Source organism: Panthera leo, chromosome A2 (assembly GCF_018350215.1).
Source record: "Panthera leo isolate Ple1 chromosome A2, P.leo_Ple1_pat1.1, whole genome shotgun sequence".
Classification (NCBI taxonomy): domain Eukaryota; kingdom Metazoa; phylum Chordata; class Mammalia; order Carnivora; family Felidae; genus Panthera; species Panthera leo.
Window position 1 is genome coordinate 5,820,199 of NC_056680.1, and position 22,221 is coordinate 5,842,419.

A 22,221-nucleotide genomic window follows, 5' to 3' on the forward strand; every position below is an offset into this window, starting at 1 on the left:
TCCTACAGATTCTTTTGTGGTCGTTGTCAGAGGATCGCGGTCGAGCGGAGATCCTTTTAGAAGTGTGCATACCCTTCAGGATGTATGGGAACCCTAGGGGGAAAAAAATATATTTTTTGAACGCCATCTCTAACAAAGCTGTTTTTGGGGCGTGGGACGTTGGGATTTGTAAAATGTGTGTGTGTGTGTGTGTGTGTGTGTGTGTGTGTTGAAAACACAACCTGCACGCATTTGAACAATGGGGGATGGATGCTCTTCCTTTTCCGGCCTCCTCTGATGCTCGGCTTCTGCGTTTTGATACCTACTGTGTGCAGGGAAGGTGGAGAAGAACTTTTGCTTGTGCTGTCCCTGGAGGGACAGAGCCCCCACCCCCACCCCCTGCCCCTTAGCAGAAGTGTGCACATAGGATCCATATGGCCATCGCTCCAGAAGTGGGAAAATGAGAAAGATGATCCGACCACAGTAGGGTTTCTCAACCTGGGCACTAACATTTTAGGTCTATCACGCTTGGTTTGGCAGGGGGAGGGCTGTCCTTTGCGTTGTAGGATGCACGTTGTAGTATTTATTGACTAGCATTCCATCAGATGCCAGCAGCATCTCCCCCCCCCCCACCCCACCCCCACCCCCAGTGCTGAAGATCAAAAATGTCTTCAGACGTTGCCAAAAGTATCACACACACGAAAACCACCACGGGACTGAATGATCTTTTACTAAAAGTTGCTCCAGCCACAACGCTGATGCCTTGGTATCCAGGGCTCCCAAGACCTTGTACAAATTCAACTGTGGGAGCCTTAGTTTTCTTATCTGTAAAATGGGGTGGAAAAATTGCTGTGTGGATTTGAGAGTGTGGGAAGCTCCTAGCAATGGCCTGAGTGTGGGAAACACTGAAGAGGTAAAGTTTAAATAATCGCCAGTATTTAGTGAGGGTTTGCTATGTGCCTGTCACTTCACAGAGCTTTATCCCCAGGCCCTTGAGATGGGTGCTGGCGTACTTTACATCTTCGGGACAAATAAACCGAGGCTTAGATGGGTCACTTGTTTTGACCAGGCTCGCACAGTAGGGTAGCTGAAGCGGGATTTGAACTCAGGACCTCAGACTCAAAGTCCTTACTCCTAACTACAGAATTTTATTGCCTTTATGATCACAAGTGGCCAGGAGAATTCCGTCCAGTTGTCATTGAGCATCTTCTGTGTGTAAAGTGTTGTGTTGGGATCTGTTAACAAAATTTTGTGACCTCAAGGACCACAAAGAGGCTGAGATATAGGAATACCTCAGAATGTGGAAATAAATAATGTTTATGTTGAAGCACTGGTTTTGAGGAGGCAGAGTTTCAGTCTAGGTGTGCTGCCTGTGAGGTCATGGTGCAGCAAGTGGAAAACGAGAGCATTGTGAGAACACTGGCTTTTTGCCGCTTGCTTATTGCTTCTCTTGTTCCCCACTTCCCATTTGCATGTTTTCATACTCCAGCAAAAGTTGTCTTTTTTTACTGCAGATCTGATCGTGTCACTCCTGATTAAAAGTTTTTGGGTGGAAGAAATTTTAATTTTTTTAACCTCTGTAGGTGACTTTAAAGCTAAAGTTTGGGATCCCAGGTCTTGCACATTTTAACCCTCCCTTCCTTTTGCATTTCACCTGCACCTAGACCGGAACCTCTGACCCTCTCTGCTGTTGTCCCCACTGCCTGCCACGTCCCAGTTCTCCTCCACCTAGAGATCCTTTCCTCATGCTCTGTGGCCCCACTCAGGGCTCACTCACCATTTGAAGCCTCCTCTGATTGCTACTCTCCTTCTCCTCCCCTCTCCCCCGCCAGAATCAACTGTTCCTCGCTTGTGTCCCCATCCCATTCAATGGAGTCAAATGTTGAATGGTGAGGGAAGTGCAGTTGCTGCCTTTTGCCCCTAGGTGGCAATAGTGAGGCAGCGAGGCTGACCGGAGCCTGTAAGTCAGGGGAAGACCAGAGGAGAGCAGCCTGCAGAAGGGAAGTGAGTCTTGCTCCCCTCCTTTAACCAACTCTCCCCGCTCCACTGCTAGGCTCTGGGAGGCAGTGGTGATTACAGTGTGTGGGCAGATTGTTTCAGTTATATACTGACTGGTGTGGAAGCACAGGAAAGGAGACTGTTAACCTAGGCTTTGGTGTGCAAAGGAGATCACAGAATGCTTCCTGGAGGAGGTGGAGTGGGGCGGGGAGAGGGGTTAGCCAGGTACAGACCACAGGGAACAGCTTTGCACGATACAGGAACAGCATCTGCAAAGGCACGGGAGTGGGAACCTCTTGGTTTGTTCAGGGAACCACGTGGAGTCTGGTAATTCGGGGGCAAGCAAAGTGAAGTAAGCAGGGCACGAGGACTCGTGCGGCCGCTGTGCAGAGGGGTTGGATGTTGTCCTGTAGGCCAGCCATGGATGATTTTAGGCCATAAAGTGAAGAAGTCAGATCTGTTCACAGTTGGAAGAGTCGGAGGGGGATAATGCTGAAGGCCAGCACACCAGTCAGGAGGTGATCACTTGCCTCTATGTAGGAGAAGCTGTGAATGTGGCCCAGAGCTGTAGTGGTAGGGAAAGAGGGGGGATGGGTTTGAGACGTGGCTGGGTATGTAAGAGACACAGGACTCAGTGGGTGTTTAGATGTGGGACGTGAGTGAGCAAGAGAGGACAGCAGTGGACGATTCTGGGTCTCTCCCTGAGTGACGAGTAGAAGGATAGTGGTCAGTAAGAGAAACAGCGAAGGCGAGAGGAGTGGTTGGGAACGTGGACGTAGACAGGAAAGTGCCACTGGAATAGAACACACGTACATGGACATGCTGCGAAACAGGAAGGGGCAGAAGGTGTTGTCCGTACGTGTCCGTGCGTGTCCGTACGTGCTGGGGGGGGGTCTCACTTTTATGATAACTGTCCATCCCCACTTGACCCCGGGCCTCTGGGTGCCTTGGCCAAGTCAGTGGTCGTACTTTTGTAGATTCAAGACACAAAACGCAACTGTTTGCTCATTGTCTGGGGAACAGGGAGAAGGGGAAGAAATTGCCTCCTTGAGGAAATTCTCACCTGAGTTGGGGAGAAAAGACCTTTATAGATGTAGAAGATGAGGTAGCGACCGGGAGAAGCAGCGGGTCGTGACAGCATTGAGAGCGTTGAGAGAGATGGTTGTCTGCTGCTTGGTTCTTGTGTTTGATGAAAGAGCTGCTGTCCATACTGGTTGTTGTGATCAGAGAGGTGTGGGCAGGAGTTTTCAGGCGCAGCCAACAGCCCCGGGTGAGTGAAAGGAGGGCACAAAGAGGTCCGGAAGCCTGAGTGGACTGGTTTGGGCAGGCAGAGGGGTCGAGAAGGTGAACTCGGAGATGACTCTAGAAAAGTATGTCCGGATCAGGTGGTAGAGGGTTTCTGGACACAGTCAAGAGGTGATCTTGGAAGTTTGTGTTTCTGGGGGAAACTCCAGGATGGACGGACTGGTCAAGAGGCTTTTGTGGTACGAGGTGGTGGGTAATGGCCTGAATTTGGGGGCTGGGATGGGTTCTGTTCCTTTATCTTATATACCCCGTACCTTGCTCTTTGGCTGGCACACGTTCGGCACTCTGTGTATACTTGGGAGAAGGAGGGCCAGAAGGGGGCTCGGGAGTGACTGGATCCAGCAGCCCACCAAAAACGACATCTCTACTGGAGGAAAGACATCTCTACAAAGGAAGGAAACAGTCCAGGATGATCCAGTGGCAAGACTGATGTCACCACGAACAGAAGTAGGGAGACAGGAGGTGGAGGAGTGATTTGGACGGAAAAGACCTGATTGGATTTAGAGAGATTGGGTTTGAAATAATCATGTGGCAGGGAGACCACTTGGGAGTCTGTCTAGGCAAGAGATAACAGGGACCTGAACAAAAACGATGGCAGAGAGATGGGGGAGAGGGCGACATATCGCTGATGTGCATCTGGCGGAACTTGGTGCCTACTTAGGTATGGGGGACAGAGACAGGTGGCTTGGGAGATACATGTGTCCTGCCACCAGAGGAAGTAATTCAGGGGAGGAGGAGGTTTGAAGAGGGGGGCAAGGATCGGAGGAGAGGGTTTAAAGGTGTCTGCTGTTGGGCACAACGAGGTCAGGGAGGCGCATGTTCCTCTTGATTTTGTTAATGAAGTAGGAGTAAGGAGATGGGGTCAGAATAAGATTGATATCTCTATTGGGCAGATTGAGAGGCGAGCTGACCCATAAGCTTGCACGTGCGGTTGATGGTGAGGGAGCATAGACCACCAACCGGGTCTTCCACACGTGTGGGGCTGTAGTCGTGAGCTCTGTGACTTCCCTGGAGTCCCGGCCCATTAGAAATGGCATCAGAGGTTTGGATCACTTCCAGGATCCCAGGGGCAAAGAGGCAGAGTGCTCCTCAGTGGACCTGGAGGCGGTGAAGTGGCCACTTGCCGAGCACCAGGAAGCGTGCCAGGCGCTGTGAAGCAGGCGGCAACATCCCCGTTTTGCAGACAAGGAGACTGAGGCTCCAGGAAAGGAAGTGCCATACTCCACGGTAGTGTAGCTGATTAACAGTAGGGTTAGTGCTGGAGCTCAGGTCTGTCAGACTCGGCAGGCCAGTCCTTCCCGCCGTGCCGTGTTGCTTTGCAGTTCTGCACGAGAGCCCTGGAGTGGCCTGGACCAGCCAGAAAGAAGCTGGAAACTCTAGCAGGGCCGTGGAGCCGATCCTGTCTCCTCCGGCCTGTGGAGCACTTGGACTGGGCCAGACACCAGCCTCACCTGACCTGCTGCTTCCCGGAGCTTCTCAGCCTGGTGGATATGTAATTGCTGTCACGTAGCCTTGGCTGGCCCAGTCAGGTGGCTTTACCGGCCACGGGCTGCAGGAAGTGGCGAGTAAGGAAATACGTACCGTGTTCACTTAAGCCCTCCCCTCACAGAGCAGTTGTAATTGGGTCAGGTGGTACGTTCACTTTTTCTCTGGCACCCCAGCGTGTTTCCTGGGTGACCTTACATTCCTGAGGCTTTTACCTTGGAGAACTCAGAGTTTTACATCTGGAAAGGACCTTAGAAATCATTGAGTCCGAGCCTCATCATGTGATGTGTGAAGTGTCAGGATTGAGCCTGAGGATCTCTTCGACTGTTCTAGTTTTGCTCTGGCTGGAGTAGTTCAGCACGCCTGCTCTGGTGCCTATAAAGTGAGACGGATTCTCACCGGGGCGTGATGGGAGCTAGTCTTGCTGCTTGACCTGTGTAAGTTTTTTACACACACGTCTTGCCTCTGTGCACGTAGCGCTTATATGACTGATGTGAACAGTATTGCTGGAGTCACGCGGACAGCTAGGGTTGTTGAAAATAGTGCAGTGGGACTGAAGACTCTCAGAGATCATCCAAGCAGGACTTCTCCATAATGTATGCAGTTACTGGAAACGTTTCCAAATCACCAGGCATTGCTTTGCTAAACGAAGTTTCCCCTTTTATTCCCCATGATTGAGTTTGATTCTGTGGGATGGGATGGATGATCCCAGAAAAGTAAGGTACCGAATGAATGAGTAGGCTATTGATACAGTTTCCACCCGCCCTTTAACATCAAGTGGCAAATACACGATTCCCAGGTGGGTCTGAGACCCAGTGTCTGTCTGTCCCCCATCACCCCCAGCCCCCCCACCCCACACACACACCGTGTGTGCCTGGATGACTTATCTACAGTTTGCCAAGTAGTGTGGGTTGGGCAGGGGCCCTTAGGGGACACCACTGTAGGTTTGGGCCCCCAGGCTGTCAGCCATGATGTGGGTGAAAAGCAAATAATTAGGTGTTAGAGTGATTTGCCCATCAATAAAGGTTTGGGCTGACGGTGAACGGGCCCAGGGAACGGAACGGGCCCAGGGAACTAGGGCGACCTACTGTCCGGGGGGACTTTTCACAGATAAGTGAGGAGGTGATGGAGAGGGCAGACACTCTCTGCAAGAGGAGCAGCCAGCACAGAGACACGGCAACAAGGTCTGCAGCTTGCTGGGGAGGAAGTTGGAGCCAGGGGCCCCATCACGAAGGGCCTTATGTTTTGTCCATGGGAGGCTCTCTGGAGTGACCGTCAGAGGCCTGGCTGGCCCTGCCGCTTCTTAACAGCGGGACGACTGACCCTGAGCAAAGTCATGAATCTCCGAGCCTCAGTGAGTGGGGACACCACTGACAGGGAATGCCCAATGTGTTGACCGGGAGGAGTCCACGTGCAGAGACCGCTGAGTGAGAGGGCACGGCCTGGTGAGCTGCGAGGTGGCCAGAAGTGGCTATGACTTGGAAGTCACTGACGGTCGGACAGAGACGAAGGCCCAGCTGTGATTGGTGCTCGCCAGTAGCGAGCTTGGGCTGGGTTAGCGATGTGGATTTGGAAGGGTCAGGGGAAGGGACCCAGAGAGCAGGGTGGGGCAGCCCTGAAGCATCGAGAAACCCTGCGTTTAGAGTTTGAGTTTCTCCACTGTTGCCGGTTGACCAAGAACTGGGCCTGCAGGGGCTACTCAGCCTCACCCAGGGTGTCAGGAGGAGGCAGGGTGCTGGGGGATAAGGTCCACTCTTTAAATCTTTTAAAATTTATCTTCCAGTTCGCTCCTTTTGTAGAGTTCTTTGAGTTTTGGCAAATGCATAGATTCGTGTTACTACCTCCACAATCAAGACCTGGGAAAGTTGCACACCCCCCCCCAACTCCCCCCACGAAGCAAAAATGCCCCCTGGTGCTCCCGCTGTGTGCCCCATGCTGCCGTTGCTCCCTGCCCCTGGCAACCACCGATCCATCCCTATGGTTTTGCCTTTTCCAGAACGGTCTCGTGTGGTATGTGGCCTTGGAGTCGGGTTTCTTTCACTCTGCGAAATGTATTTGAGATTCATTCAAGTTGCGTGGATAGGGAATGCTGTTTTATTGGTGAGCAGAACCACATTGTGCAGCCTTCCATAGTCTCGCCACTGATGGCTTGAGGGGCGCTTGAGCTGCGCCCGGTTAGGGTGTTGATGCATCAAGCTGCTGTAAACACTTGTGTGGGGGTTTCTGTATGAGCACAGGTTTGCATTTCTCTTGTATGACGACTAGTATAGGATTGCTTGGTTTCACGGAAAGTGTTTAACTGTCAGGTGCTGCCCGTACATTTTCCAAAGCGACTGTAACATTTTTGCATTTTCCACCAGCGATGCACGAAAATTCCCCGGTTTCTCCACATCCTCACCAGAACTTGAGATTGTCTGTTTTGTTGTTGTTTGCCTGCTTTTGTTTTATTTTGTTTTAGGCATTTTAAATGGATTGGGAGTATTCTCATTCCAGATGAGTAACGGTATCTCAGTGTAGTTTAAATTTGCATTTCCCTAATAAGTAATAATATCAGGCATCTTTTCACATGTCTGTTTGCCATCCATATATCTCCTTTGGTGTGTTGTTTGTTCACATCTTTGTTTATCTTTAAAATTAGTTTAGTTTAGGGGTGCCTGGGTGGCTCAGTCGGTTAAGTGTCCGACTTCGGCTCAGGTCATGATCTCACGGTTTGTGGGTTCAAGCCCCGCGTTGGGCTCTGTGCTGACAGCTCAGAGCCTGGAGCCTGCTTTGGATTCTGTGTCTCCCTCTCCTTCTGCCCCTCCCCTGCTCACACTCTGACTCTCTCTGACTTTCAATAATAGATAAACATTAAAAAAAATTTTTTTTTTAATTAGGGGTCCCTGGGTGGCTCAGTCTGTTAAGCGTCCGACTTCAGCTCAGGTCATGATCTCATGGTTTGTGGGTTTGAGCCCCGCATCAGGCTCTGTGCTGACAGCTCAGAGCCTGAAGCCTGCTTTAGATTCTGTGTCTCCCTCTCTCTGCCCCTCCTCCATTCTCTCTCTCTCTTTCTCTCTCTCTCTCTCTCTCAAAAATAAATAAACATTCAAAAATTTGTTTTTAATTAGTTTAGTTTAATTTTTTTTACCCCTCCCTTAAAATTAGGTTGTTGTCTTGTTAAGTTTTGAGAGTTAAAAAAAAAAAAAAAAAAGTGTATATTCTGGATACAAGTCCTTTTTCAGATACCTGATTTGCAATTATTTTCTTCCAGTCTGTAGACTGTAATTTTCCTCGCAGTGTCTTTTGCAAAGCAAAAGTTTTACATTTTGATGATACTCACTTTATCAATTTTTTAAAGTGGATTGTGCATTTGGTGTGGTGTCTAAGAAATCTTTGCCTCACCCAATGTCACAAAGATTTTCTCTTAGAAATTTTCTGTTTTTGGGGTGCCTGGGTGGCTCAGTCAGTTGAGCATCCGACTCTTGGTTTCAGCTCAGGTCGTGATTTTGAGTTCATGGGTTCGAGCCCCACATTGGACTTTGCACTGACAGCGTGGAGCTTGCTTCAGATTCTTTAGATTCTGTGTCTCCCTTTCTCTCTGCGCCTCCCTTGTACACTCTCTCTTTCTCTCTCAAAAATAAATAAATATTAAAAAGAGAGGGGGAGGCATCTGGGTAACTCAGTTGGTTAAGCATCGGACTTTGGCTCAGGTCATGATCTCACAGTTTGTGAGTTCAAGCCCCATGTCAGGCTCTGTGCTGACATCTCAGAGCTTGGAGCCTGCTTCAGATTCTGTGTCTCCTTCTCTCTCTGCCCCTCTCCTGCTTGCACTCTGTCTCTTTCTCTCTCTCTCAAAAATAAATAAACATAAAAAAAATTTTTTTTAAAGAGAGAGAAATTTTCTGTTTTTATATTTTAGAACAGAGGTCGGCACACTTCTTCTGTAAAGAACCAGATGGTAAATATTTTCAGCTTTTTGGGCCATATGGTCTCTGTCACAACTACTCAACTATGTCACTGTAGTGCAAAAGCAGCCACAGACAATACATAAACAAAAGAGTATAGCTATGTGCCAATAAAACTTTATTTGTAAAAACAGGTGGTGGGCCATATTTGGTCCACAGACCATGGTTTGCCAACCACTGTTTTAGAAAGTCATCTTTTTGGGGCGCCTAGGTGGCTCAGTTGGTTTATCTCCAACTCTTAATTTCAGCTCAGGTTATGGTGTCATTCATGGTTTGTGAGATTGAGCCACACATTGGGGAGGGGGGGGCGGAGGCTCTGTGCTGACAGCGCAGAGCCTCCTTGGGATTCTGTCTCCCACCCCTGCCCCTCTTTTGTGCACGCACTCTGTCAAGTAAATAAATAAACTTAAAAGAAAAAAAAAGTCCTTTTTTTACCAAACAGAGAGGACACTGCACTCTGAATAATGAGAATGGGGTAATTATTGCCCAGTTCATCACTGGTGAAAGCAGGGGGAGGGAGAAGGCAGAACAGTAGGTGCCTAACTCAGAACAAAGGTGAGGAGAGGGAGAGAGAAAGGAGAAAGGAAAGAAGATAAATGTTTGAATCACCTTTTGAGCAGACTTCCTTGTGCATTTTAATTTTTCAGAGTTAACCCTTGCACTTTGGTTCAGGCTTTAGCAGACGTGGTTGGTTGGTTTGTTTGTTTTTATGCTAATCTATCTTAAAGACTTGTGGCTGCAGATGCTTTAACAGATTCGTAGAGTTTTTCATGAGTGAGTCCAGTATTGCTGGTGGTCCCATGCCTTCTACTGAAAATTGGTATTTATTTAACCATTCTCTAACTCACATTTCGATTCTGTCTACCATCGTATGAGCTATGGGATCATGGGTTCCTCACATACTTCCCTGCACGTATGTGATTATTCCTGGAGAACAGATTCCTACGGTTCTGAATCAGAGGGTAGCATTTGTATTAAAAATTTTCATAGGGGTACCTGGGTAGCTCAGTCAGTTAAGCGTCCGACTTCAGCTCGGCTCCTGATCTCATGGTTCGTGAGTTGAAACCCCACGTTCGGCTCTGTGCTGACAGCTCAGAGCCTGGAGCTTGCTTTGGATTCTGTGTCTCCCTCTCTCTCTCTCTCTCTCTCTCTCTCTCTCTCTGCCCCTCCCCCTGCTTGCACTCTGTCTCTCTCTTTCTCAAAAATAAATAAACATAAAAAAGTTAAAAAAAATTTTTTTTCATAGACACTGCAGGTTATCTGCCAAAAAGGTTGTACCATCATATACTTGTATCAATGGTGTGTGAGGGTGTTTTCCCCCCTGATCCTTAGTCACATTGGATTTTATCCATTCTGGGTGGTCTTCTGTCTGACTGCCAGAAGGTGGCATCTTTTTTGACATTTTCCTCATTATTCATGAATTTGAGCTCTCCATGGTTTATTAGCCATTTGAATTGCCAGCGTCTATTAGTTGTGACTCATATCCATTGTCCACTCTCTGTTAGTGATGTGTCTTTTTTCTTATGAATTTGTAGATGCTCTGAATCAAGTGGTCTCAGCCTTGGGAGTATTGACATTTGGGGCGGGACGTTTCTTGGTTGCGGGGGGGGGGGGGCCATCCTGGGCCTTTTGAGATGTTTAACAGCATCGCTGACCTCTACCCACTAGGTGCCAGTGGCACACCACCACCTGTATTCGTGATAACCAAAAGGGTCTCCAGACCATGCCCGGTGTCCCCTGGGAGCGCCAGGTCACCCCAGCTGAGAACCACCGACCTAAATAATGTAATAGGTGTAGCACGTATTTTCTCCAAGTCCGCTGTTTGTCTGTGTATGGTGTCTTTTGCCATACAGAAGTTCTTAATCTTATGAAGTCTGACTTTCCAGTCATTTCTTTCGATGCTAACCTATTTTATAGAGAACAGGGAGAATAGAACATTTTCAAATAAATAAAAGAAATGCTGGGAGAGTGGACTAACTTTGCACGTTGTGTGTGGTCGGAAGCAAATTAGGAAGTGGGAAGGTAGAGAAGAGCCAAATGTTTCCCGCAGGAAAAAAATAAAGTAATAAAATACAAAACACACCACACCTAACTCCTCTCTCAGTGCTGACTCAGGGGGGGAGGTGGGAGCTGTGTTCAGGTTTTTACATAACCGCAGGCAAGGCTATTTTTGAAGAAGGCTGCGTGAGTGCTCCTGACAGCGGGCACCGGGTTCTCAAGCGTCAAAACAGGGCTGGGCAGGAGGCATCTGGAGAAAGGGGTGGGCCGCCCCCGAGACCTCCCGGCTGGTGGGCCGCAGGGCCCCTTTCTCAGAGATGACACTTCAGCCCCATGGGAGCGAGTGCCTGCATAGTTAGAGGCAGGGACGTGGGACATCTTAGATGTGGCAGCCGCACGGCCAGTTGTGCCTCCAGAGGAGCCGTCCTGGTGCTCTCGGCTGCACTGATCTGGACTCCGCTCTGAAGCCATCTCTGTGCTGTGATGCTTCCCCCCGAAAGTGAAGGCTTCTGCGGGCGGCCAGCGGCATTCCAGAGCCTGCAGCCTCTGAAGACCAAGTGCCTCTGGTGGAGAAACCCTAACCTCTCCCAGTTCCGTGGCTGTGGCCTTCGGAATAAAGGGATGCAGATTGCCGTCGTCTGCCTGCCTGAGGCCAGACAGGCCGTCTGAGTCAGGGTGCTCAGGTGCACGTCGCGGGCTCCTTAGTACCCAGCTGCACCAGTAGTGCACGCGGAGATGAGAGAAGGCTCTTGAGATGACCCGGACGCTTTTCACAGGAGCTTGAGTTACGGCGCTAGAATTGTTTGTGGGTGTTGTTTTGTTTTGTTTTTTAAGTCAGCTCTGTGGAACCCATGACCCTGAAATCAAGAGTCACACGCTCCAGGGGCACCTGGGTGGCTCAGTCATTTAAGCGTTGGACTCTTGATTTCGGCTCAGGTCATGATCTCACGGTTCATGGGGTCGAGCCCCCTGCGTCAGGGCTCTGTGCTGATGGCGCAGAGCCTGCTTGGGATTCTCTCTCCCCCCCCCCCCCTGCCCCTCCCGCACTCGCACTCTCAAAATAAATACAGAAACTTTAAAAAAAAAAAAAAAGCCACTTGCTCCACTGACTGAGCTAGCCAGGCCCTCCTATTTGTAGGCTTTTAGAAGCTCCTTGGGAAGAGAAATGGTTGAGCTTGAAGCTGCTTTGTTTTGTTTTAGAGCGGCTTTCGGGTCGCAGAAAGGTTCCGCCCCCAGCGCACATTCTTCCCCGTTAGTCACATCTTGTGTTGGTGTGGTGCTTTGTTAGAACTAAAGAATCTGTACGGTTTGCCTTAGGGTTCCGCTCTTTGTGTTGTACGTTCTGCGGGTTTGGACAGATGTGTGATAACACGCACGCACCGTGAAAAGATCACACAGAATAGTTTCGCTGCCCTAAAAATCCTCTGTGCTCTGCTGTTCTTCCCTCCCTCCCTCCTAACCCCCGACAATCACTGGTCTTCTTACTGGCTTTAGAGTCTCGTCTTTTCCGCAGTGTCATATAATTGGGGTCAGACAGTGCGTAGCCTTTCACACTTAGCAATGTACATTTGAGGCTGCCCCAAGTCTCCGGCCCCGTAGCTCATTTCTTCCTGTCACAGAATAACACTCCGTTGTGTGAACGCACCAGACAGTTGGAGTCTCTTTCTCCACTCGCCTGTTGAAGGGCAGGTTGGCTGCTTCCGGTTTCCGGACGATTACGAATGAAGCCGCTGTAAACATCCGTGGGCATGGTTTCATGTGGACCTGAGTTGAACTTGTAGCGTTGAAAAGAAAACCCCGAAGTGCCAGTCACGGTGTTTTGCCTTAATGTCCTGCAATGTGGACACTTGGAATTTACTTGACTTTTTTTTTTTCTTCTCTGTCTCAGATTTTTAAAAAATACAATGTCTAATGGTTATGAAGACCACATGGCCGAAGACTGCAGGGATGACATCGGGAGAACGAATTTAATTGTCAACTACCTCCCTCAGAACATGACCCAGGATGAGTTACGGAGTCTGTTCAGCAGCATCGGTGAAGTCGAATCTGCAAAACTCATTCGGGATAAAGTAGCAGGTAAAGGAACCGAGAGGGTTTGCGAGGGGAGCTCGTGGTCCTCCCGCGGGGCACTGCCTCCTTGGCCGGCGGCTCTGCAGTGCTCCTTCGTGCAGAAGGGGCCGCAGCCTTGAGCCGATGGCTGTGAAGTTTCATTTTTATCTCAGGCTCTACTTTGCCCTGGCCCTGGCGTTAAGATTTGGACATAGGTTCCCAAGAGTTCATCGTAAGCCAGAGTGCGCGTACATACAAAGTGCAGTGGTGGGAGGGGAGGGAAAACGAGGAAACCCCCGCAATGAGGACCGCTCAGAGCTGTAAGAGACCAGAGAACGACAGCCTGGCCCGGCTCGGTCCCACCTGTGGAAGCGACGCTGGCCCGTGGCAGAACATGGAGCGTCCCCCTGGGCGGCCCTTCCTGGGCTGTGGGCTGTGCTGTTTGCTGTCACGCAGTCACATCAGCTGGAACGTCTGAGACGCACGGAGCTTGACCTCTTGTGGAGCCGGAGCAGGGCAGCCGATCAGCAGGCAGGCAGTAGGGTCGGGTGCCGGCTGCAAACCCCGCTCTCCTGCTGCCTCCGTGTGCGACCCCTAAGCCTCAGTGGCACCCGACGTAAAGTGAGGATGGTGGCTCCCACATCCTGATCCTTAGTCGCCTCGAACGGGTTTGCAGACACCTGAGAAGGCCATCCTTATGGAGCAGCCTCCGTCCTGAGAGCATGGTTTCAAGGAGCAAAACATGGAAAGACCAGGTGCTACAAAGCACTTCCTTCCTTTTGTCCCCAGGGAGGAGCATTGTTTTAGGGAGCTGCCCTCTTCCTCCTCCCTCTTCCTCCTCCTCCCCCTCCCCTTCTTCCCCCCCTTCTTCCCCCCCCTTCTTCCCCCCCTTCTTCCCCCCTTCTTCCCCATGCCCCTGTTCTCCTCCTCCCCCTTCTCCTCTCCCTCCTCCCCCTCCTCTCCCTCCTCCCCCTTCTCTCCCTCCTCCCCCTTCTCTCCCTCCTCCCCCTCTCCCTCCTCCCCCTCTCCCTCCTCCCCCTCTCCCTCCTCCCCCTCTCCCTCCTCCCCCTCTCCCTCCTCCCCCTCTCCCTCCTCCCCCTCTCCCTCCTCTCCCCCCTCCTCCCCCCCTTCCTCTCTTCTCTGGTGAGCTGAGCAATGGGCAGTCCCCCCAGGAGGGCTCTGGCTGCCACCCTGGGCTGTGGGGCTATGATTCTGTCACTGAAAACTAATTTAAAACTTAAAAAAAACAACAAACCTTTATTACAGAAATAAGATAATACCTTGTTGTATTCAAATCTACATAAAAGTAGAGTAACGTACGGGACCCCAGGTACCCATCGTCCTACTTCATCCACTCTCAGCTTTTGCTGGTAACCTGAAGATTCCTGTCCCTGGGATAAGTCCTGGAGAGGCCAGCTGACTGCTGTACAGAGAATTAGTTCCTCAGAGGGGGCATTGAATTCAAAAGTCTTTTAAGGACTCTCCCAATGCTGAGAGAGTGTGATTTTAATACAGATCTTCTAAATAGGAATTGTAGCTAATACCCAAATTGAACAGTGTTAGAATGTTCTAGAAGCCATTATCTTTCTCCTGTTTCAGGAGACCATCCTGAATAAGAGAGTCCTTGTTCAGAGGCATTTTAAAATTCTCCTATGCTACTAACAAGTCTTGCCTTTCTCCTTTTGTGTTCTGGTGGAAGGGAATTTTTAGCCCCGTGGATGTTCCTGAGCCTTGCATTCCGATTTTGCCAGCATTCTCGTGGTACCTGGCTTCTTTGTCTGTTCACTTGTTGTGGTTTTCAAAGGAATGTGAGCTATGTTAATAGGAACACCTAGGTTTGGCGAGATCAGGCCAGAGAGAGCTGGTTCGGGGAAGGAGGTAAAAGCAGCAAAGAGTAATTTGGAAATTATTTCACTTCAGAGATAAACTTTTTCTTCTCTTCGGGCAAGATAAGTAAAGGGTACCAAGAATTGTGGAGTAGGTGAGCCCAGGCTCGATTTCAGCTCGGCATCTTGCTAGCAGTTCCTTAAGTTGGATGACCGGACCTTCCCGGAAAGCTTACTGTGTTCCCACCTCTGTCCTGCCGCCAGCGTGTGAAAACCTCGCCGGCCTTGCTGCCCCTTTGTCCTCTGTTCCGCTGCTCTGGTGAAACCCCAGACACGGATACGTTCACGGCTTCTTCCTCCTGGCCGGAGAGAGTCCTGCATCCAGACACACAGGTGCCCCGTGGAATCAAATTCCCAGCTGAGCTCAGCCTGCCACACAGGCCTACCTGGCCCTCCCAGCAACCACTTCAGGCCCGTTTGCACCCTTCATTCTTGGCCCATGACTGCCTTTCACCTCGTAATGAAAATAACAGCCACCTCTACCTCTGTTCTATCCTGGCGCTTCTCCATCCCGGGAGCCTCTGGCCAGGCAAGTGCGTGCTTGCCTGGGTCTTTGGGGCCGCCTGACCAGTGTTCCGACACGCTCCAGCATCTGTCTTCTTTGAGAATCCTTGCTGAGATTCTCTGACTTCCTCTAGCAGGATTTTTCCACTTGAGCACTCCTGACATTTGGGACTGGATCATTCTGGGGGGGGGCATCTTGTGCATTGTGGGATGTGGAGCAGCATTGCTCGCTCCCACCTGCTATGTCCCGTGGCATCTTCTGAGTCACGACAACTGAAACATGCCCCAGACATTACCGGGTGTCCCCAGAATCCTCCCCCTCCTCCCTGTGAGAACCACTAGTTGTTGTCCTCCCTCCCCTCCCATTCACAGAGCTGTCAGTGGACTGTCTCCTCTTCCTTCTGGAAGCTTCCTCTCCCCCTTGGCTCCCACGAACCACCTGCCTGAGGCCTTGCTTTGCCTCTCCTGCAGCTCCTTCCCAACCATTCACTTAGTCTTTCGGGTTATTCCCACGCTGCTCCTCCCTAAGCCCGTCCTGGGGAGAGCAGACGCCCCTCCATAGCTTCACTTTATCCTCAGTCTGCCGCCTGTGTGTCAGGGGGACTGCTCTCCCGAGCTTCACACCCCTCGACCCCTCAACTTCAGGGTTTTCCGGACTGACCTGGACTCTGTCCCACCAGCTGCTTTCTTGTTTCTCAGCATCTGCATCTTAACAGACGACACCGGGTTCACTCAGTGACTCCAGTCAGAGATCTAAGCATGACCTTTGACGCGTGTCCCTGGCATTCATCCTTCTGGGTGCTTCCACCCCTTTTCCTCCCGCCCCCACCCGCTGCCTCAGATCTAGATGAGGCCACATCACTGTCTGCCTGCACTAGCGTTCTGGCCTCTTAACCAGCCATCTGTGTTCCCTCCAGATGGTTCTCTTCACCGCGGCAAAGGAATCTCTTTATCACTCCACATGTGACCCTGTCACTCACCTGCTTTAAAACTCTTAGTCCCCGGCCCTGCTTGCTTTAGGGCACCTTCTCTGCTCAGCCATGTCAGCATTAGATGCTGCTCCTGGTCTGGGTTCCCATAGCAACCAGGCAGCTGGCAGTGTGGGCTTCCACACTGTACTGAAGTTAGAACTTTTTGGTCCAGTAGGTCCATATGGTTCTCAGAAGCAGAAACCCCATATGTCCGTAGATACGACCATAATCAGTGCTTGTTGAATGAATGAATGAATGAATGAATGAATGAATAGGTCTAGCGATTGGAGAAGAATGCAGATCAGCATGGACGTTGATTTGCTCCGCAAATATTTATTGAGTGCCAGCCATTGGCCAGGCACTGGTGACGGGAGGAACGAGGAACGGGTGGTGGCTGGGTTATCGGGAATATTTGGGAACGTCTGACATGCTGGCTTCCAAGATGCAGCATGTTTCTGGCTGGCCAGGCCCCAGGCCCCGTGTTGGGGACATGTATTTATTGCTGCCTGTTCCATCCACAGTCCCTAGCTGGCCCTACTGTGCAGCCCTGTCCCACTCTCTGCCTGGGGTCTGGCCCCTCTGCAGATGCCATATGGCCCAGGAGCCAGCCTCCACCCTCCTGGACTGTCTGTCCTGCTGGCCACTTGGTCCCCAGCCTCCAGCCCATTCGCTCGGCTTCTGGCTCATTGCCACGCACCTCTGGTCAGGATAGAGCCCACACTCCTGCCTGTGGCTCCCAGGTCTCTGGGGCGCTGTCCTCCTCCTCCCTAGCCGCTGTGCTCTCCACTCACCCTCCTCTCAGCCCTGACTGAGCTGCTCGTCACTCCCCAGACAGGCCCTTCTCTTACAGTCTCACGATTTTGCAGATATTGTTCCCTCTGTAGGAAAACCCTTCCACACCAAGCCAGCCTGGCCGCTTTTTGTTTTCTTCATGTGAATCACCTTTGTTCTGTATATCAACAACAACAGTGTGAGGCAAAAAGGAAAAGTTTAAATTACCCCAAATCCCACCACTGTTAGCTTTGTGGTTTGTGTCCTTCCATACTTTTTTCTTTCCACATTTGTGGTCATAAGCAACTACGTGTTTTTAGAAAAATGGGCTTGCACCACTCAAGCTGTGCTGGAAACTTTTCTTCCTGTACCTGTGACTGCTTTTCTGTCACTGAACATAAAGCAGTCTTGTCAGAAGAGCGGCACAGTGTTCTGCTGTATGGAGATTCTGAGTTCACGGCAGCTTGTGACCACATTTCCGTATTTACAAACCCCGCTGAGAAGTATCCTGGTGCAAACCTTCCCTCACCGCTCGTTCGCATTGGGGGTCTTCTAGAAATGGACCATTAGATGGGAGGGTGTGTACCTTCCTGGACCCTGTCACCAGTTGACACTCGTGCCGTCGACTGGGCCAGGGGCGTTTCTCATCTTGCCCAACCTGAGTCACAAATGACATCTGATTGGGGTGGTCATTCACTCTAGTGACGTTCTAGTGGCTGTTTGTACTCTTCTTTTATAAAATACCCTTCTTGTCCTTTGCCCATTTTCTTTCTTGTGGGGGCATTCGCTGTTTCTTGCTCATCGTCTCATTAACTCGCCCAAGACCTACTCCTCCCGCTGTGAAGTCTTCCCTTGAACCCCGCAGACATCTAAAAAGGAAGAGCTCTAGGGGCGCCTGGGTGGTTAGTCGGTTAAGCGTCTGACTCTTGATTTCAGCTGAGGTCGTGATCTCACCGGGTTCGTGGGATCGAGTTTTGCGTTGGACTCTGCGGACAGTGCGGAGCCTGCTTGGGATTCTGTCTCTTCCCCTTTTTCTCTGCACCCTCCCACCCAAATAAATAAACTTAAAAAAAAAAAAAGGAAAGTAGTTTAAAAAAGATAAAAGTAAAATTTTCTTTTAACGTTTATTTATTTTTGAGAGACAGAGCACTAGCGGGGAAGAGGCTGAGGGAGAGGGAAACACAGACTTCAGAGCAGGCTCCAGGCTCCGAGCCGTCAGCACAGAGCCCGACGTGGGGCTCAAACTCACAAACTGTGAAATCATGACCTGAGCCAAAGTCAGATGCTTAACCAACGGGGCCACCCAGGCACGCCTCAAATTTTTTTTAAAATAAAGGAAGAACTGGGCTCTACGCGCCCTCTCACGTTGCAGGGGAGTGCCTGTCCTCAGGGTGTTCCCCTCCCTCAGCTGTCCACCCCAGGTGGATTTGAGAAACACTGAGGGATGAAAACATTATATCTGGCTGCTCTGGGTGGCAAATGTAACACGAGATGCCAGGGCATTGTCTCTAGGTTTTAACCTCTTCTAGGGGTGCCTGGGTGGCTCTGTTGGTTAACCGTCCGACTCTTGATCTCGGCTTGGGTCGTGATCTCGCGGTTCATGGGTTCGAGTTCTACATCGGGCTCTGCGCTGGCTGCTTGGGATTCTCTGTCCCTTTCTTTCTGCCCCTCCCCTGCTCGCTTGCTCGCTCTCTCTCTCAAAATAAATGAATAACCTTGTCTAGAGAGAGTGGTGTTTGGAAATGGAAGAGCATTGGCTCAGAGGCCACCCGGCAGGGCATGAGTAGTGCTCGCAAGGAGGCAGCCTCCATATTCTCCAGGCAGCGGCTCTTGGCCTGCTGGCCACCAGGAGAGACCCTAGTGTCAGGCCCTGCCCAGGCCTGCTCAGTCAGCCAGTCTGGGCTGTTTGAACATCTGTGATGTAAGCTTTCTGGAGGACGGCAGTTCTGGTTCAGGACCAAGTGAAAGAAGCCAAGCTCTTCCCGCAGTGCGGGGATGGCGTGAGCTGGGGGGAGCACTGGCTTCTGGGATACCCCTTGGCCTCAAACCCAGAGTTTATTCATGCTTCATCCTTGGCCGTTTTCTTTCTCATCTGCTGCCCCCTCCCCCTCCCCTAGATCTTCACCCTGGGGGTCTGCTTGACCTCCCCTGCCAGCACCGACCCCAGGCAGGCCCTGCCTGCCCTCTGTAAGTCCCAGCAGCCTGTGCAGGATCCGTGCCCTGCCTGAGCGCTGCCCCTGTTCCACCACCAGGCCTCAGACCTTCCTCTGTCAGGGCTTGTCTTCCATTGCCCTAAATGAGGGAGCAACACCTGATGGGTCTTCGCGGCCTTGATTCTAGCAGGTTCACCGTGTCTAAGGGACAGGAGAATCATCCGTAAGGAGATTGGAAGTACACCTGCCTGACCTCTTGGGTCCTTGAGCTTGAGGCAGGCCCTCGGGAGCTGTGTCATTACCCTGCACGGCTTATAGACCCTGTTAGAGAAACAGGAACTTGGGGGCCTGCTTTGGGAAGTGAGGGCCTCCCCCAGGTGCCCACTCTGAGTATAGACCATTGAGGGTCTGCAGAACTGGGGAGCCCCACTCTTCCTCATTCACTTCCAGCAGCAGCTCTCAACCTGGGCTCTACATTGGGATCGCTGGGGGGCTTTAAAAACTGCTGAAGCCACCCCCACTCTTACGACACCCCACCCCCCATGCTGATACTGGTTCAGGTTCTGGCCTGGGCAGTGATAGTTTTTAGAAACTGCTCTGGTGATTCTGGCAAGCAGCCGAAGTCGAGAGCAGTTGGTTTATGGTGAGCGGCCAGGTGGAGGCAGGGACTCGGCACTGTGTTAGGCACTTTCGCCAGTGGCCTCATCCGGTGGGTGCCATCCAGGGCTCCTCTTCACTCCTCACCTGCCTTCCCTCCCACAGCATGCAGGCGCCCGCTGTCGAGGGTCGGATAGACTCTCAGGGGACAGGGCCAGCCCAGAACAGGGTGTACAGAGGTCCCTCCCCATGAAGCTCCCTCCTACAGCAGCCCATCCGTGGGCCTTTCGGTGGCTCTGCCTTCTGCTGCCCGCCCCCCGGCACCTCCCTACCCAGCCTCGCTCCCGGGTTCTGCCTGGCAGCCTGTCCCCCCCACCCCCACCCCCACCCAGCAGCCACCTCTGGGCCATTCCCCAGCTCGTCTTGTTCGACTGTGCTGGCTGCCTTTCGTTTCCTGGAACACACCAAAGTCTCCTCTGCCTCACGGGCTTGGCACCTGCTCTTCTGTCTGGGCTGCTTGCCGCCAGCCATCCCGGGGTCATGCCGCAAGTGTTGGCTCCTCACTGGGTGCTTCTGACCACCCTGTCCACCATGGGCCTCACACCCATGAGTCCCTCACACCACCGTGGAAATTTTCCTTATAGCCCCCCGGGCGGCAGTTTTGTTGGTTAGTTTCTTGCTGCTTTGCCGTCGGCTGGCCCGTCAACCGTTAAGGCACAAACTGTCTTCCACTGTGATCATCAAACCCCCTGGCCAGCCTGGCCTGGGGCCTGGCACATAGTAGGTGCTCACTTAATACTTGTCAACTCATCGACGAGAACCGGAGGGGAAGCAGGCCTAGGAAAGGAGGCAGTGGCCGCTTGAGGGTGTGTGACTTCCTGGGTGACGTTGGCAGTTGTCCTGGGAGGCTACCCAGGAAGAGTGCGGCTGGCACAAGAGCCAAGGGCAGAAACCTGGGGGTCATCTCAGTGGGATGGGTAGAAGACTAAGCTTGGGAAGGGACAGCTGGGGAGAAGGAAAACCCAGAGAAAGAAAACCTGGCGTTGCTGTTCCATTCTGGGGGAGGTGACCCTTCAAGTGAGTCGGCCGTGCCCAGTGCTGCTGAGAGCTCGGGGAGCTGCGTCCTGACCGTCTCTGGGGGTGGCACCTGATGGTCGGACTGCCTTGGTAGACTGGCAGTCTGCAGTGACCACCCTGGGGCCAGGCCACCAAGTGCCTGGGAGGCGAGGAATCAGGACCCGAGAGTCGGGCAGGACTCATGTTTATATGCCAAGAGCAGCCAGCTGTGGCTGAGACACAGGAGTGTGGCCCAGGTACGAGTCCTCATCAGTGTCTGGTCTCCCCTAGCAGGACTTGGGCCACCTGTGGCACTGGCAGTGGAGGAGATCGGTGGTCTAGGGTTGGGCTTGGCCTTGTGGGAAGAGCAGAAAGACGAGAAGACACAAGTGTGGGTCGTGCCGACCGAAGAGGCAGAGTCCATCCGGCGGTCAGGCCAACGGGCTCCATGGCCTGGGCGTGGTGACAGATGGGCAGAGCAGGGGTTGGAGAGCAGGTGTTTGGGAGTAAAAATCCCAGCAAGCCTGGAGTTCAGTCAGGAGTCTGTACCATAGACATTCTGCATTCTCAGCTTTAATGTTTGCAGTTTGGACCTTTTGCGAGGGCCCTAAAGTTCCCAGCCTGGAGCCAGTTGTGGTTTTCTGTACTGTTTTCTGAACTTCTGATTCTGACTTTCTTGCTAGTTGGGCGCCAGCCCCACAGCCCCGCTGCTCCGGGGTCCTCGCTCTCTGGGGTTTAGGAGCTAATAAGTCTCTGAGACCCATGGGGTTTTGTTAGAAATATGGTTGTGGAAGGGCAGGTTCGGGTTTGTTTGTTTCAAAAGGAAAGCGGCCCGTGCAGCACTGCAGGTGGCTTGTGTAGTTGCTGTGCCCTGAAGGAGGGAGTACACCTCCGCGAGGTGCTCCTGGGGCATGGGCCACGCACGGACTTCCTTCCAAAGCCTACGGTTTTGGGGGAGGGGGGGACTTTTCAGTGGAGGAACCGCCGGCCTCGGGGGATCCTGGCCAGCGCCAACGCCAACAAAGCGATAGGTCATGGTGACAGCACGCAGCCCCCAGTACGATGTCAGGAGGAGGGCCCCTCGCTCTGGGGTCTTCCTCCCAAAACCCGTCACCAACTGCAGTCTCGCCATGAGAAAAACATCTGACAAACCCAAGCTGCAGGAGAGTCTACAGAATTCCTGACCAGTCCTCCTTGAAACTCTCAAGGTCATCAAAAACGAGGAAAGTCTGAGAGCTGTCCCAGCCAAGAGCAACCTAAGGAGACGTGACGGACTACATGTCACGTGAGATCCTGTGTGGCCTCCTGGGACGTAAGAGGACTTTGGGGGGAAACTGAGGCAATCTAAATCAAGTGTGGACTGTGGTTAATTGTAATGTATCAGCATTGGTTCCTCGGTTGTGACAGATGTCCCATCCGGATATAAGATGTTACCACCAGGGGAAACGGGGTATGGGGTCTGTGGGAACTCTTTCTATTATCTTTGTAATTTCTCTTTAGATGCAAAAAAATAAAAGTGTTTAGG

General features: G+C 51.8%; 1 protein-coding gene across 1 annotated transcript in view; it reads left to right on the top strand.

Moving 5' to 3' along the window:
- ELAVL1 (ELAV like RNA binding protein 1) overlaps nucleotides 1–22,221 on the top strand; it is a 39,013-nt gene that overhangs the window by 434 nt on the left and 16,358 nt on the right. Inside the window, exon 2 of the mRNA XM_042928232.1 lies at nucleotides 12,598–12,785. Coding sequence (XP_042784166.1) covers nucleotides 12,614–12,785 — 172 coding nt within the window. The 5' untranslated portion in view covers nucleotides 12,598–12,613. The remainder of the gene's footprint in view (nucleotides 1–12,597; nucleotides 12,786–22,221) is intronic.